The sequence below is a fragment of the Haliotis cracherodii genome, unplaced genomic scaffold, assembly GCF_022045235.1.
Source record: "Haliotis cracherodii isolate W230 unplaced genomic scaffold, xgHalCrac1.p SCAF_4, whole genome shotgun sequence".
Lineage (NCBI taxonomy): Eukaryota > Metazoa > Mollusca > Gastropoda > Lepetellida > Haliotidae > Haliotis > Haliotis cracherodii.
Window position 1 is genome coordinate 10757892 of NW_027266297.1, and position 17818 is coordinate 10775709.

General features: G+C 43.1%; 1 protein-coding gene across 1 annotated transcript in view; it reads right to left on the minus strand.

The window, feature by feature from the left end:
• Nucleotides 1-17818, minus strand: part of LOC139478327 (tyrosine-protein kinase transmembrane receptor Ror2-like) — a 105554-nt gene that overhangs the window by 39893 nt on the left and 47843 nt on the right. Inside the window, exon 4 of the mRNA XM_071260751.1 lies at nt 12987-13173. Coding sequence (XP_071116852.1) covers nt 12987-13173 — 187 coding nt within the window. The remainder of the gene's footprint in view (nt 1-12986; nt 13174-17818) is intronic.

Sequence of the window (17818 nt, forward strand, 5' to 3'; positions counted from 1 at the left end):
TGGGTGTGGGTGTGGGTTCTGGATGAGGGTGTGGGATCTGGATGCGGGTGTGGGTTCTGGGTGTGGGTGTGGGTCCTGGATGCGGGTGTAGGTTCTGGGTGTGGGTGTGGGTTCTGGGTGTGGGTGTGGGTTCTGGGTGTGGGTGTGGGTGTGGGTGTGGGTTCTGGGTGTGGGTGTGGGATCTTGATGCGGGTGTAGGTTCTGGGTGTGGGTGTTGGTTCTGGGTGCAGGTGTAGGATTAGGATTGAGTTGTGGCTCTGTGTTTTTGATCTGGCCATGGATTTGGCCTGGGATTAGGATTGGGACTGGGATTGGGACTGGTTAAGAATAAGAGAATGGAACTGGGTAAGGCATTTCTTCAGACTTAATATTTTGTACACCTGTTGTCAATTAAGAAGTTTCATTAAACTGGAGGTGGCTTTGAGGTTGAGGATGGGAAGAGCAAGGGTAGGTGCTACACTGAAGTACTGGTAAACAGACAGGTGTGGATGATTGACCCCTACTGATATCTTCCCCAAAACGTAATGTCTCGCAAGAATCACACACTCATCTCCAGAGGTGAAGCCTTAACATCAAAAACCTGTTCCCCAGACGTCACACTGTGGTTACCTAATTACCAATGACCTTTATCAACAGAAGATAACTTCACATTTCATATCAACCCCAGAGGGACTCATAAAATCCGCCATAACACACAGACCTCATATTCAAAGCAGCCAATCACAGCCATTGCCAAACACACAAACATGAATGAAGAAGTGACTGCCTCATCACAGATGCTGTTACCAGGCGAGGTATATCCCTACAACTTAAAGAACTGAAAAGATTCCGGCGCTTCAATCATGATTATGACAGCAGAAATAATGTTCAATTTCTCAAGTAACATAAACTCTTAATTAAGTAATGAAATAATTCCCCAAACACATCACAGACTACCATTCAAAGCATTACTGCTTTTGATGCAGAAGTAAGAAAACACAAACTATGCATCAATTTTCAATTTAATAGTTTCTTATTTAAGCACTAAATCTGAAATAATTATCTGAATTAAAGAACCACCGTAAAGAATACAAATATATCCATATGCCACAAAATACCAAAAAAACATTTAAACACCGAAAGAAATCTGACACATTTTCGCATTATAAATCTCCAATTTCACTGAAGTAAATAAAAGCATTGTAGACTATAAAAAACAAATATTCATCTTTTAAAATCCCAAATTTTAACACTCCTTCAAATTCCAGAGAGCAAAATATATAAACTATTGCCCTTACAGAAAACAAATTCTAAAACTCAATTATTATGATACCATCAGTTGAATCATCAAATGTTCCTCCAGTGAACACAAGCCACCTAGACATACTCCCTGTTGTCTGTCAGACCACACTGAGGGCAAGCTTCATCTGTGATAAGAGAACGTCTGCCAGTGCATGGGAGTCACCACTGCAGCTCTCCCTTGAAACAAGTCGATGTTAATGCTTGTGTTCTGTTAATGCTTGTGTTCTGTTAATGCTTGTGTTCTGTTAATGCTTGTGTTCTGTTAATGCTTGTGTTGTTAATGCTTGTGTTCTGTTAATGCTTGTGTTCGTGTTTCCCCATCTGTCATTCTTCTTATCAGAAAATAGTGTTTAGATGATAAAGCAATATTTTGTATCAGTTTAAATGGGTATTAGCTTTTTTGCCACGTTCATTTTTAAACATGTTCAAAAATAGTTTTCAAATGATGAAGCGAATATAAACATAAGTGCTCTCTGCTCTGAATAGATTTCAATCAACTGAGGCAAAATTAAACGATGAAAGTACCAGGATGTGATATGAAAGTTTGAAGTCATACTTTCATGAATACAAACACTTTTTTATTTTTGTCATATCTACATAATAATTATTTATCTCATAACCACTTTTACCCATACAAGAGATTTTTCATTTCATTATTATGCCTACATATATTGGAAAATTAACCTTTTCCAAAATCATACAACAATTTGTTCTATTCATTACAAACAAAATGAAATGTATCAGAAATATGATTCAAATATTTTTTATAGTTAATAAAATAGCAATATCCTATTCTTCAGGGTTAGACATAGCTGCTAGTTTATGACGAGTGAAAATATTCTTTTTTTTCTCGAACCTAGTTAAATGTTACACACATATCAGTCCGAAACGTGAGAGGTCCCAAACTAGCGAGCTCTAACTCATGATGTCAATAATGTCCCTTCAAATATATTTTTTCAAAACTCATCTACTTTTTTTATGCCACAACAAATCCCCAACCGTTGTAAATTCGAATTTGGCTACTCAGCCCCAAAAAATACTAAAATACTGGGCTTCCTATTGTCAAGTTAAAGGTATGTTGTACCCACTAACATCCCATTGTCTAACAATACAAATAGGCAGGATGTCTCACCCCGGCAACATACAGTTTATTACAAGCACCTGTTTATGCAGCAGGAGAGTTATTAAGCACTGTTTCGACATGCACAACGGATACCCCATTACGGAACTCTTTCATTCCAGCATAAATATTAACACATGCGTTCCAATTGTCAAACACACTACTTTTGGTGAACTACATTTCAACACCTACTGTTTCAAAATAAAGATGGCAACTGCAATCGAAAAAATGGCCGTTTGTCATGCCAAAAATTATCTGCTTTTCAGTATTTTGGTCATATTTTGACCATACCGACAGTTTTATTTGATGTTCACATGTTTTTGTTACATTTTTTTTATCATTTGCGCCAGAAAGTAGGAAAGATTTAACTATGATATGTACAATATTTAAGAGATAATCGAGTGAGCGAGTAAGGTTTATGACCACTCTGAACGGAATTTTCGTTATTTCACAGCATGTCAGCTTAAAGTGGGAGGAAAGCTTAAAGAGATGCAAGTCTCATACGTTGGTGAAACCCACTAGCATGAGTATGTAGCTGACTAACCAGAATCATAACTAGGGCACATCTGGCATACCATCAGAAGATCCTGTTACACTCAAGGGACATAACTCTATACATTGAATTAGGTTGTCATCAAGTAGGTTCAACTTGTCAGAAATAAACAAACAATAAATGTTAGTCTAGCAGTGAAAAATATGGTTGGCGAGCAATGAGAAAAAAAATAATAACACAAGCCTAGGGACATGTGGTATTACCATCAGGACCAACTGAGTCAATATCTACAGATTTTTTTCAAATTTGTGACTAGCTTATCTCAACAACCCAGTAAGACATGTTATTAAATCTCCAAAGATCCAGAGCATCTATTCAGAATGAAGGAATTCTTTGTGAGAATTGTGTACAACACAACTTCTCATAATACCATACAATAGCTTTGATGAAGGGAGATAACCCAGGAGAGCTAGGGCATAACCACATTTGACGGTAAATTGTGAATTATGCCAAAATATGAACATGTGACCTCGGACTAGTCTGTGCCAATTCATAATTTCAAAAGGATCAGCACCTTTCTCGGCCAACTGGAAATGATAAATTTGAAAGTTAAAGAAAACCGTTTATTTATAAAAAGTATTTTATCCAAATTCTTGGACATGTTCAATATTGCACATTACTGTAATTAAGAAAACTGAAAACCACTACAACCTTCATGGCGAACCAAAGATGCAAGAAAAGCAAAAACGAAGACACGGAACATGCTTCAATGTTCTTACAAGACGCAAATAGTCTTTCTGAGGTGCATGTGCAGGACCAAGAATTGTCGACATGTCAAGAGCAGGTTGGGAGTACTCCTTGAAATGTACATCCCGAAATGTACGTGTTGAAATGTACATCTGATAGATCACCTGTCAGTTGCTGCTTGCTGTTAGTTCTTGAAACCAACACTTCAGGTGATTCTGAGGAGATTGTTGGCATTATGTAACACATTTAGAAACTCCCTTCATCATTAGCATGTGTGTATGATATTCGTGATATTTGTAATTAACGGACTGTTCAGCAGTTGGTCTTTCCCTTAAGAAATGAACAATGTGCCTTATTTTATTTCATGACTAATGAGGGACATATGAAACCATGTACCAAATCTTAACAAAGAATCTGATCTTTAAATGCTTTACAGATGGTTTCAATATTAAAGTCCCCATTCTGACCATGTTCCGTGAGTCATGTTGAGTTTCCACACCTCTATGACAAATCAGGGAATGGCCGTTGTTTGTGGATAACCTTTCACTGAGAGAAAAGACAATGTCTGTCTGTCTCATACCGACAAGCATACAAACAAACTGGGGATTTCAATCATGAATGATTTAAAGGATAGACTCGTTCTGTCTTTTTACAAAAATATATCACATAACACGTATATTAACATAACATATATTCCTTTTTTACTTTTCAGATAATTTTAATAAACATTCACCAAATCTAAATCTTTTCAAATATTAATTTCATTCATATTTACTCAAACTTATACAGAATAACTGCCAATTATAAGAATGATTAAAAGAAAAGAATTACCCCCCTTTGAAATGAGAGCGTGAGAGAGTGAGCGAGTGAGTTTTGCTTTACACTGCTTTTAGCAGTATCCCAGCAGGGACCCAGAAATAAGCTTAAATGTTACCCATGTGGGGAATCGAACCTGAATAGGTCTTCAGCAGCCCATATGTGCCGCAAAAGGTGGCGATTAACAGGATTGGGTGGTCAGGCTCACTGACTTGCTTGATGTATATCATCGTATCCAAATTGTGTGGATTGGTGCTCATGATGTCAATCTCTGGATTGCCTGGTCAAGGACGATTATTTACAGACCGCCGTCATATAATTCAAACAAAAACAAGTGTGAGCAGGTGTGACTTAATGAGCATCAGTTTCTATTTATAGTGAGTGAGTGAGTTGGGTTTAACTCCGCTTTTAACATTATTCCAGTTATATCACGGCGTGTCAGCTTAATGTGGGAGGAAAGCCCGAAGTGATGCAGGTCTTAGACGTTTACCACTTCGGGGAAACCAACAGGCAGTATGGTGCTGGCAAACCTGGCAACATAATCGGGGCGAACCGGGATTCAAACCCACAATCATAGGTTTCTGGCGTGCCCAAGGGAGGCAACTCTGCACAGCGAATCACAGCACCTTAGACGACTGGGCCACCCGTGCGCCCATTTCTATTTATAACCAACATATAACATGAGTGCCACAATAAAAAATAAAATAAATAAATGTTGTCATGGGCAGGGAATCTACAGAGAAGCAAAGCAATTTGCTGGCAGGGCGCAATTGTATGCCAACAGCAAAATATCCCATTTACCGTATTCGACGTAATAAGCGCCCAGGGCGCTCTCAAAATTAGAAATAGGAGGCTCTTATTAGAATATCATTTTGGTGAAAAGATAAATTTCGTGGTTTATGCTGACAGCCTGAAATGTTTGTATACGACTGATATATGTTCCAGAATTTAAATACCCATAATTGAGGGTGCATATTACACACGAGTGCGTATTATTTACAAATAAATAGGTCCTGTGTACATTGATCAATCGGTAGGGGTGCCAATTGGGGTTGTTCACTAGCCAATATATTAGTAAATATATTGTCGTGGGCGCTTATTACGTCGAATACGGTACTTCAAAAGTGTTTAAAATAAAATGAGGTAAATGTTTTCATGTTTGGAAGTTCACAAGTGTGGAAGTACTTCCTGGCATGATAATGACAAAAGGCTTCCCAACATGCAATTTTCCCCCAATGTTTAAATTTCCCTAAATCCTTTATTTCTCATTGGCTACTCAACACCTCAATCAGCAGCCTCATTTCCCCACAAGATGAGACAAAAGTAAGCATTTTAACTCCAAATATAATGCCAAACCACTTCCCTGTCCCCCAAAGGCTGATTGAAGTTAAGATAGCATCAGCTGAAGAGCTTTTGCCGAGAGTCTAAAATCAACAAACATTGTATCCATTTTAAAAGGGTGATTTCCGTCCTGTCTCTGCTAACAGAATCGCATTCAAACATGGAGGGGCGAAAAAATATGTCTCCATTCAGATATAACATGAATGGTTGCGTATGGCATTAAACAGGTTCTTGGCATCTGCTAACTTGGAGCCAAACCTTTAGATAGGTTCATTCAGGAAACCCTTGCAAAGGTCACAATGAGATTTATACAGCTTTGCTGCAGACATTGGGAGACGCCACAAGCCAAGGATTCAGTCTGCGACAGATATTTTTTTGTCTTTTGTATCAACAATACAAGACTCTTTTAATTAGGGGGACTCAAGACTACTTTACATGCAACTGAGATATTTAGCCTTGAAACAGAAGTAAGGACTCTCAAAGTAAATAAATTTGGTTCGATTTGGTTCTCTTATTTTTTTAATAAAGTTATCAAAATGATGAAGCCATACAAATCAGAGAGAATTTGCCTGAACTTGGGAGTGAGTGAGTGAGTGAGTTTGGTTTAACACCGCATTGAATGGTAATCCAGTTATATCACTGCATGTCAGCTTAATGTGGGAGGAAAGCCTGAAGTGATGCAGGTCTCAGAAAATTTCCACTTTGGTGAAACCCATGAGCATGTGTATAGCGCCAACAAACCTAGAATTATAATCAGGGCAAACCGGGATTTGAAACCTTGCTCATAGATTTCTGGCATTACCGAAAGACGCAACTCTGAACAGCAAATTGTGTCGCCTTAGACAACTGGGCCACCCATGGCACTATCTAAACATGAACAGCTAATGGCAAAGTGTCATGACTACAAGACCAGGTTTGTTTGTTATTTAAATAAAACATAAATTGCTATGGATACTTGATAAAACTCTTGAAAATCAAATGTGAAAACGATTCCAAGGAAATTTAAGCAAAGCAATAACACTTGAAGCCACTGGACCAAAGCATGGCACTACAGTCAAATTGCCCATGAACAGCTGACAAGTCTCTATCACACAGTGTGGTTGAAAGTGATTAGGATTCAATCTGTGGTTGGTTTCAATTGCACACTCATGCAAGCAGTCCGATATACTCCCATTGTACAGGATCAATTGTCCAAAGTTTTCACATTATTGTTACCATATCCCTGTGGCTTATGTATGTTTCATAAACCTATGCCGTTTTTAATCCATTCTCAAAATAATTCATATACAGTCCCACTTTTGAGATACTTTTATTTTTCCTTGACACATAAAACTGATTGTCATAATATGTCAAGTGTAGATTTAAAGAGAATCAAATCTCTGATCGCCTTCAAGATTATTGAACTATTATAGCAATGTGCAAGCATGTGTGTGTGGTTGTGTTGGTGCGTGTGTGGGTGCATGCGTGCATGTGTGTGTGTGTGCGTGACTGCTTGTACTAGTCTGGACTAATGCCGCGCGAGCCCACTGAGACACCATGACAAAGTTTACTCAGTATACTGACTCCAAACTGACCAGTCCTTCTTTTAGCCCTTAATGCCAAGCACCAGGCAGGGTAACAACAAGTACCATTTTTTAACACCTTTAGGTATGACGCGGGCAGGGAACAAACCCCCCACCTTCTTCTCTAAGCAGATGCTCTACCACTAGAACCCGTGCTCGTGGGTTTCACCAAAGTGGTAAACGTCTGAGACCTGCATCACTTCGGGCTTTCCTCACACATTAAGCTGACATGCTGTGATATAACTGGAATAATGTTAAAAGCGGCATTAAACCCAACTCACTCACTCACTCACCAGACCACGGAGACAGTCTGATTACCTCTATAGTTGTGTGGTATATGTAACCCCAAGGGTATATCTAGAATTCCAAATTAAGTGCCCTTTGGCAGTCAAAATGGGAAAATGTGGGATTTTCTTCAAGTTTTCTAAAAGAGGTATTTTAACATTGTGTCCTAATATTGCCATCAATGAACTAAAGTAAAATATAGCATCAAAGTAGATTCCTTTTTATTGGTTTCGGTATCAGCGTAATACAAGTCACTTCATGCATTCAAGCCATCACATCAGTTAGAACTATATTAACATATTCCCATCAGAGAATTTTGACTGACATTTGCTGCCAAATGTCGGCCTCTCAGCAGGTCTAGATAAATCGCTGAACTCTATAAAGCTATATGTTTTGAGATCAACATCAAATAGCAAAACAAATATTGGCAACATAATTAATCGTATTATCATTATTAATAATCAATGTTATTAGTGCCCCTCCCATCATCAACTGATATTATGTCAATCATTACATACATTATCCATGCTCCATACAGTAAATACTGACCCTTGTCAGCATGATCACTTGAGGTGAAGTCAAATTAGGAATAATCAGTGAGTGAGTTGGATTTTACAGCACTTTTAGCACTATTCCAACAATATTTATATCAATATCACACCAGAAAAAATGTTTCACGCATTGCATCACTGTGGAAATTTGAACCTGGTCCTTAGGCATGATGAGTTAACGGTTTACCCACTAGGCTATCCCACTGCCCCTTAGGACTAATCAGATAAACCACACTTGAATATATACTCAAGCAAATGTAACTATGATAATGTTAACACTGAATATATATAAAGTTTAAGGTTTTAGTGTATGTGAATTTGCTTGAGCTGCATTTAATCTTGTACATTAAGGTACACAGGTAAGAAGACTTATCAGTCCATATAATCACTGCTCCATCATCACTCACATCATCACTCCTCCATCATCACTCACATCAGCATTCACATCACTCACATCATCACTCTCATCATCACTCCTACATCATCACCCACATTATCACTCCTCCATTGTCACTCACATCATCACTCCTCCGTAATCACTCACATCATCACTCACATCATTACTCCTCAATCAGCACTCACATCATCACCCACATCATCACCCACATCATCACTCCTCCATCATAACTCAAATCATCACTCCTCCATGATCACCCACATCATCACTCCTCCATCATAACTCAAATCATCACTCCTTCATCATCACTCACATCATCACCCACATTACTCACATCATCACTTACATTACTCACATCATCACTCGTCCATCATCACTCACATAATCACTCACATCATCACCAACATCATCACTCCTCCATCACCACTCATATCATCACCCACATCATCACTCCTCCATCATCACCAACATCATCACTCCTCCATCATAACTCAAATCATCACTCCTCCATCATCACCCACATTACTCACATCATCACTTACATTACTCACATCATCACTCCTCCATCATCACTCACATCATCACCCACATCATCACTTACATTACTCACATCATCACTCCTCCATCATCACCCACATCATCATTCCTCCATCATAACTCAAATCATCACTCCTCCATCATCACCCACATTACTCACATCATCACTTACATTACTCACATCATCACTCCTCCATCATCACTCACATTACTCACATCATCACTCCTCCATCATCACTCACATTACTCACATCATCACTCCTCCATCATCACTCACATCATCACCCACATCATCACTCACATTACTCACATCATCACTCCTCCATCCTCACTCACATCAGCATTTACATCACTCACATCATCTCTCATATCATCACTCCTACATCATCACCCACATTATCACTCCTCCATTGTCACTCACATCATCACTCCTCCGTAATCACTCACATCATCACTCACATCATTACTCCTCAATCAGCACTCACATCATCACCCACATCATCACCCACATCATCACTCCTCCATCATAACTCAAATCATCACTCCTCCATGATCACCCACATCATCACTCCTCCATCATAACTCAAATCATCACTCCTTCATCATCACTCACATCATCACCCACATTACTCACATCATCACTTACATTACTCACATCATCACTCGTCCATCATCACTCACATAATCACTCACATCATCACCAACATCATCACTCCTCCATCACCACTCATATCATCACCCACATCATCACTCCTCCATCATCACCAACATCATCACTCCTCCATCATAACTCAAATCATCACTCCTCCATCATCACCCACATTACTCACATCATCACTTACATTACTCACATCATCACTCACATCATCACCCACATCATCACTTACATTACTCACATCATCACTCCTCCATCATCACCCACATCATCACTCCTCCATCATAACTCAAATCATCACTCCTCCATCATCACCCACATTACTCACATCATCACTTACATTACTCACATCATCACTCCTCCATCATCACTCACATTACTCACATCATCACTCCTCCATCATCACTCACATCATCACCCACATCATCACTCACATCATCACTCACATTACTCACATCACTCACATCATCTCTCACATCATCACTTCCAACAAAAGATTTCTACTAAAGATCATATCACATCAGCATTTATTTTTTTATTTACTGGATCACATTTTTTCTGTCTAATTCAAAAGCCAAAGGAATGAAAATCATAGCACCAGCCTCAACCTTGGTACTCCATGTGTGTGAGTGAAATTTTATCTTTCTTGGAAAACTAAGGAAGTTTATTTCAGGAAAGTTCATGTACCAAAGACAAGGGACGAAACTCTTCATTTAATATGCACTGAATCAACTACAACTGATTTATATGGCGGAATATAGCATCATGCAAGTGTTGTTGATGTATTTATTAAAACACTGAGTAATCACAAAATATGTCTGAACGTGTGACATGTCAGTGGGACATATATGCACAGAATTTCTTTCTAAACAATCTCCATTATTTAGGGAAGATCTGGTCGGCAGATCTGTGATCCAACAGAAAAAAATTAATCATGATCTAAGCTCCATATTAAAACGAATGCATTTTCCAGATAACATACAAGTTCTCCATATTTCAAGTGTATAAACATCAATTCAGGGCCAGAGTGGCATATGCTCCATGTAGAGGACGAACATCCTTCAAACGTCTTCAGCTTGCTGGCATACCTGATGTGTCAAAGCCAGACTGTTTCATGCAAAGCTTATTTTCTCAAAGCATGGCATTTATAAACTCTCAAAGACCATACCACCTTTACACCAAACACAGGGGAATATGGCCTCTTTTCAAACAAACCATAAGGTTGTCTTTGGAGGCCTGTTATATTCGTTTGAACCCCCAACACTGCACATACATGTTTGTATCTGACGAGGTTTTAGCATAACATAACACATGGGGGTGGAGGCTTAAAAATATACCCAGACCTCCCAGAAATCTGAAATAGCCTGGGGTGATAATGACAAGTACAGCTGCATCAAGAGGCCCATTCGGGGATGTAAAATCATAATAATGTAAATTTTATCTAGAAAATGGCAAGTGTCGTTCTACTTCTTGTGATTTAAATTTGATTAAAAAATGTTGAATACATTGATAATTTCAAATCCCCTTTTTGGGGGGAGTGTGGCGTGAAGATAAATTTATGCTTTTGTGATACATGTACCAAATAGTTTTGAGGATTCTCAGGCTGATGTCAAGACATAGTACTAAAACTTGTAAAAGTTGTAGTGAGTGGGTGAGTGAGTTGGGTTTAACACCGCTTTTAACATTATTCCAGTTATATCACGGCATGTCAGCTTAATGTGGGAGGACAGCCCAAAGTGATGCAAGTCCCAGACGTTTACCACTTCGGTGAAACCCACAAGCACGGGTATGGTGCTGACAAACCTAGAAACATAATCGGGGCGAACCGGGATTCGAACCAAAAATCGTCAGTTTCTGGCGTGCCCAAGGGATGCAACTCTGCACAGCAAATCATGGTGCCTTAGATGACTGGGCCACCCGTGCCCCTAAAAGTTGTAGAATTGCTATGAAGATTATGTTATGATTATAACACACAAATCATTCATTGTGTCACTATAAGTAATCACGCCATGATTCATTGAATCACACTAGTGAGTGTGCATATGAGTGAGTGAGCAAGACAGCGTCGAATAACTTTGCTTTGAACAGTATTTCAGTTGTGAGTGAGTTGGGTTTAACGCCGCTTTTAATAGTATTCCAGTTATATCACTGCGTGTCAGCTTAATGTGGGAGGAAAGCCCGAAGTGATGCAGGTCTCAGACGTTTACGCCATTGGTGAAACCTACGAGCATGGGTATGGTGCTGACAAATCTTGAAACATAATCAGGGAAAATCTGGATTCGAACCCACAACCACAGGATTGAGTTGAACTTATGGGTTTCCTGCACACAGTTCCAAGGTTTTTTATTCATCAAGGGAGGTAATGACGAGGCCACCTGGACACACAGCATGCATGTGTTTCACCGGCAGCCAGAACAACAGGGACGTCAAACATCGTGTTTTAAAGACTGCAAGTTACAACAGCGAAATGTACATCCTGACAGCAGGGGCTTGTATATTTCACAGGCGATGATACCTGGCCATGTTATCAAGAAACCATCTTTCCTCAGTCCAATAAAGATCTTGGAATACTGCTGACAGCATCTCTGCATTCCAAGGCTAAGTATCGAATGTTTCATCACATTAAACTGGCCTGCCTCTATCACACTCATGCCAGGTGAGCTAATAAGACATTATTTTTTTCCAGATTCAACCGGCTCAAAAATTGTGGATGAAAGCAATAGATATGAAACTTATTATTATTTCTAAATCCACTTAAATGAAAATTCCCATGTTCACAACAAACTTGTACATACAATAGATAAAACAAAAAGAGGTGAGTTGAGGTGAATTGGGGTTTAACGTCGCATCCAAGATTATTGCACTTATGTAGCAATGTGTGTGTGGCTGTTTGTACTAGCAGATTTATAGTGCTAGCCCACAGAGATACCATGCCGCAGTTTAACATGAATACCCCACTCAGACACAGTATACTGACTCCGAGCCGACCAGTCCTTGTTTTAGCCCCTTAATGCCGAGCACAGACAGGGTAACAACAAGTACCATTTTTAAACGTCTTTTGGTATGATGCGGCCTGGAAGCTCTCTGGGTGGAATGCTCTACCACTAGATATTTTGCATTAATTTCCTTTTGTGTTAGTCTGTAAACAAAGAAATATTTAACGCCTGGAACAAATGTTGAAATGCGGAATTGTTTACATACCTTTTATGACTTTGACTTTGGTTTGACTAGTCTTAACTCGTAGCCCTATTCCCACCGGTTCATTGTTGGCCTCACACTCGATCACTGCATCATAGGTCACCCTCACTTTGAGGATGGAGATCACTGTTGCATAAGAGGTCTCCTTGGTCTTGAAGCTGATGCTGAGTTCCTTATTTGGTTTTGTTATCTGTCACAGAACCATATACAAAACACATCAGACCAGAATGTCAGGGCATGGGATTATCAGGGCATGGAGCAGAATGTCAGGGCATGGGGTGGAACACTGGGGCATGGAGCAGAATGTCAGGGCATGGGGTGGAACACTGGGGTATGGAGCAGAATGTCAGGGCATGGGGTGCAACACTGGGGCATGGAGCAGAATGTCAGGGTATGGAGTGGAACACTGGGGTATGGAACAGAATGTCAGGGCATGGGGTGGAACACTGGGGCATGGAGCAGAATGTCAGGGTATGGAGTGGAACACTGGGGCATGGAGCAGAATGTCAGGGTATGGAGTGAACACTGGGGTATGGAGCAGAATGTCAGGGTATGGAGTGGAACACTGGGGCATGGAGCAGAATGTCAGGGTATGGAGTGGAACACTGGGGCATGGAGCAGAATGTCAGGGTATGGAGTGGAACACTGGGGCATGGAGCAGAATGTCAGGGTATGGAGTGGAACACTGGGGCATGGAGCAGAATGTCAGGGTATGGAGCAGAATGTCAGGGCATGGAGTGGAACACTGGGGCATGGAGCAGAATGTCAGGGCATGGGGTGGAACACTGGGGCATGGAGCAGAATGTCAGGGTATGGAGTGGAACACTGGGGCATGGAGCAGAATGTCAGGGTATGGGGTGGAACACTGGGGCATGGAGCAGAATGTCAGGGCATGGGGTGGAACACTGGGGCATGGAGCAGAATGTCAGGGTATGGGGTGGAACACTGGGGCATGGAGCAGAATGTCAGGGTATGGAGTGGAACACTGGGGCATGGAGCAGAATGTCAGGGCATAGGGTGGAACACTGGGGCATGGAGCAGGATGTTAGGGCATGGGGTGGAACACTGGGGTATGGAGCAGAATGTCAGGGCATGGGGTGGAACACTGGGGTATGGAACAGAATGTCAGGGCATGGGGTGGAACACTGGGGTATGGAACAGAATGTCAGGGCATGGGGTGGAACACTGGGGCATGGAGCAGAATGTCAGGGCATGGGGTGGAACACTGGGGCATGGAGCAGAATGTCAGGGCATGGGGTGGAACACTGGGGCATGGAGCAGAATGTCAGGGCATGGAGCAGAATGTCAGGGCATGGGGTGGAACACTGGGGCATGGAACAGAATGTCAGGGCATGGGGTGGAACACTGGGGCATGGAACAGAATGTCAGGGCATGGGGTGGAACACTGGGGTATGGAGCAGAATGTCAGGGCATGGGGTGGAACACTGGGGCATGGAGCAGAATGTCAGGGCATGGGGTGGAACACTGGGGTATGGAACAGAATGTCAGGGCATGGGGTGGAACACTGGGGTATGGAACAGAATGTCAGGGCATGGGGTGGAACACTGGGGCATGGAGCAGAATGTCAGGGCATGGGGTGGAACACTGGGGTATGGAACAGAATGTCAGGGCATGGGGTGGAACACTGGGGCATGGAGCAGAATGTCAGGGCATGGGGTGGAACACTGGGGCATGGAGCAGAATGTCAGGGCATGGAGCAGAATGTCAGGGCATGGGGTGGAACACTGGGGCATGGAGCAGAATGTTAGGGCATGGGGTGGAACACTGGGGTATGGAACAGAATGTCAGGGCATGGGGTGGAACACTGGGGCATGGAGCAGAATGTCAGGGCATGGGGTGGAACACTGGGGCATGGAGCAGAATGTCAGGGCATGGGGTGGAACACTGGGGCATGGAGCAGAATGTCAGGGCATGGAGCAGAATGTCAGGGCATGGGGTGGAACACTGGGGCATGGAGCAGAATGTCAGGGCATGGAGCAGAATGTCAGGGCATGGGGTGGAACACTGAGGCATGGAGCAGAATGTCAGGGCATGGAGCAGAACATCAGGGCATGAGGGGGAACATCAGGACATGGAGCAGAACATCAGGACATGGAGCAGACCATCAGGGCATGGAGCAGAACATCAGGGCATGGAGCAGAACATCAGGACATGGAGCAGAACATCAGGGCATGGAGCAGAACATCAGGGCATGGAGCAGAACATCAGGACATGGAGCAGAACATCAGGACATGGAGCAGAACATCAGGGCATGGAGCAGAACATCAGGGCATGGAGCAGAACATCAGGACATGGAGCAGAACATCAGGACATGGAGCAGAACATCAGGACATGAGGGGGAACATCAGGACATGGAGCAGAACATCAGGGCATGAGGGGGAACATCAGGACATGGAGCAGAACATCAGGACATGAGGGGGAACATCAGGACATGGAGCAGAACATCAGGACATGAGGGGGAACATCAGGACATGGAGCAGAACATCAGGACATGGAGCAGAACATCAGGGCATGAGGGGGAACATCAGGACATGGAGCAGAACATCAGGGCATGAGGGGGAACATCAGGACATGGAGCAGAACATCAGGGCATGAGGGGGAACATCAGGACATGGAGCAGAACATCAGGGCATGAGGGGGAACATCAGGACATGGAGCAGAACATCAGGACATGGAGCAGACCATCAGGGCATGGAGCAGAACATCAGGGCATGGAGCAGAACATCAGGGCATGGAGCAGAACATCAGGACATGGAGCAGAACATCAGGACATGGAGCAGAACATCAGGGCATGAGGGATACTTTAGAGCATGAAGTGAAACTTAACAATCTAAAGTGGAGCTGTAAACACGAGACACCAACTCTCCTCACAAGATGAACATCTTCCAGTCTGGGGCATGGAGCAGAATGTCAGGGTATGGGGTGGAACACTGGGGTATGGAGCAGAATGTCAGGGCATGGAGCAGAATGTCAGGGCATGGGGTGGAACACTGGGGCATGGAGCAGAATGTCAGGGCATGGAGCAGAATGTCAGGGCATGGGGTGGAACACTGGGGTATGGAGCAGAATGTCAGGGCATGGAACAGAATGTCAGGGCATGGAGTGGAACACTGAGGCATGGAGCAGAATGTCAGGGCATGGAGCAGAATGTCAGGGTATGGAGCAGAACATCAGGACATGGAGCAGAACATCAGGACATGAGGGGGAACATCAGGACATGGAGCAGAACATCAGGACATGGAGCAGAACATCAGGGCATGAGGGGGAACATCAGGACATGGAGCAGAACATCAGGGCATGAGGGGGAACATCAGGACATGGAGCAGAACATCAGGGCATGAGGGGGAACATCAGGACATGGAGCAGAACATCAGGGCATGAGGGGGAACATCAGGACATGGAGCAGAACATCAGGACATGGAGCAGACCATCAGGGCATGGAGCAGAACATCAGGGCATGGAGCAGAACATCAGGGCATGGAGCAGAACATCAGGACATGGAGCAGAACATCAGGACATGGAGCAGAACATCAGGGCATGAGGGATACTTTAGAGCATGAAGTGAAACTTAACAATCTAAAGTGGAGCTGTAAACACGAGACACCAACTCTCCTCACAAGATGAACATCTTCCAGTCTGGGGCATGGAGCAGAATGTCAGGGTATGGGGTGGAACACTGGGGTATGGAGCAGAATGTCAGGGCATGGAGCAGAATGTCAGGGCATGGGGTGGAACACTGGGGCATGGAGCAGAATGTCAGGGCATGGAGCAGAATGTCAGGGCATGGGGTGGAACACTGGGGTATGGAGCAGAATGTCAGGGCATGGAACAGAATGTCAGGGCATGGAGTGGAACACTGGGGCATGGAGCAGAATGTCAGGACATGGAGCAGAACATCAGGACATGGAGCAGAACATCAGGACATGGAGCAGAACATCAGGGCATGGAGCAGAACATCAGGACATGGAGCAGAACATCAGGACATGGAGCAGAACATCAGGACATGGAGCAGAACATCAGGACAAGGAGCAAAACATCAGGACAAGGAGCAGAACATCAGGGCATGGAGCAGAACATCAGGACATGGAGCAGAACATCAGGACATGGAGCAGAACATCAGGACATGGAGCAGAACATCAGGACATGGAGCAGAACATCGGGGCATGGAGCAGAACATCAGGACATGGAGCAGAACATCAGGACATGGAGCAGAACATCAGGACATGGAGCAGAACATCAGGACATGGAGCAGAACATCAGGACATGGAGCAGAACATCAGGACATGGAGCAGAACATCAGGGCATGGAGCAGAACATCAGGGCATGGAGCAGAACATCAGGGCATGGAGCAGAACATCAGGACATGGAGCAGAACATCAGGACATGGAGCAGAACATCAGGACATGGAGCAGAACATCAGGGCATGGAGCAGAACATCAGGACATGGAGCAGAACATCAGGACAAGGAGCAGAACATCAGGACATGGAGCAGAACATCAGGACATGGAGCAGAACATCAGGGCATGGAGCAGAACATCAGGACAAGGAGCAGAACATCAGGGCATGGAGCAGAACATCAGGACATGGAGCAGAACATCAGGGCAAGGAGCAGAACATCAGGACATGGAGCAGAACATCAGGACATGGAGCAGAACATCAGGACATGGAGCAGAACATCAGGACATGGAGCAGAACATCAGGACATGGAGCAGAACATCAGGACATGGAGCAGAACATCAGGACATGGAGCAGAACATCAGGGCATGGAGCAGAACATCAGGACAAGGAGCAGAACATCAGGACAAGGAGCAGAA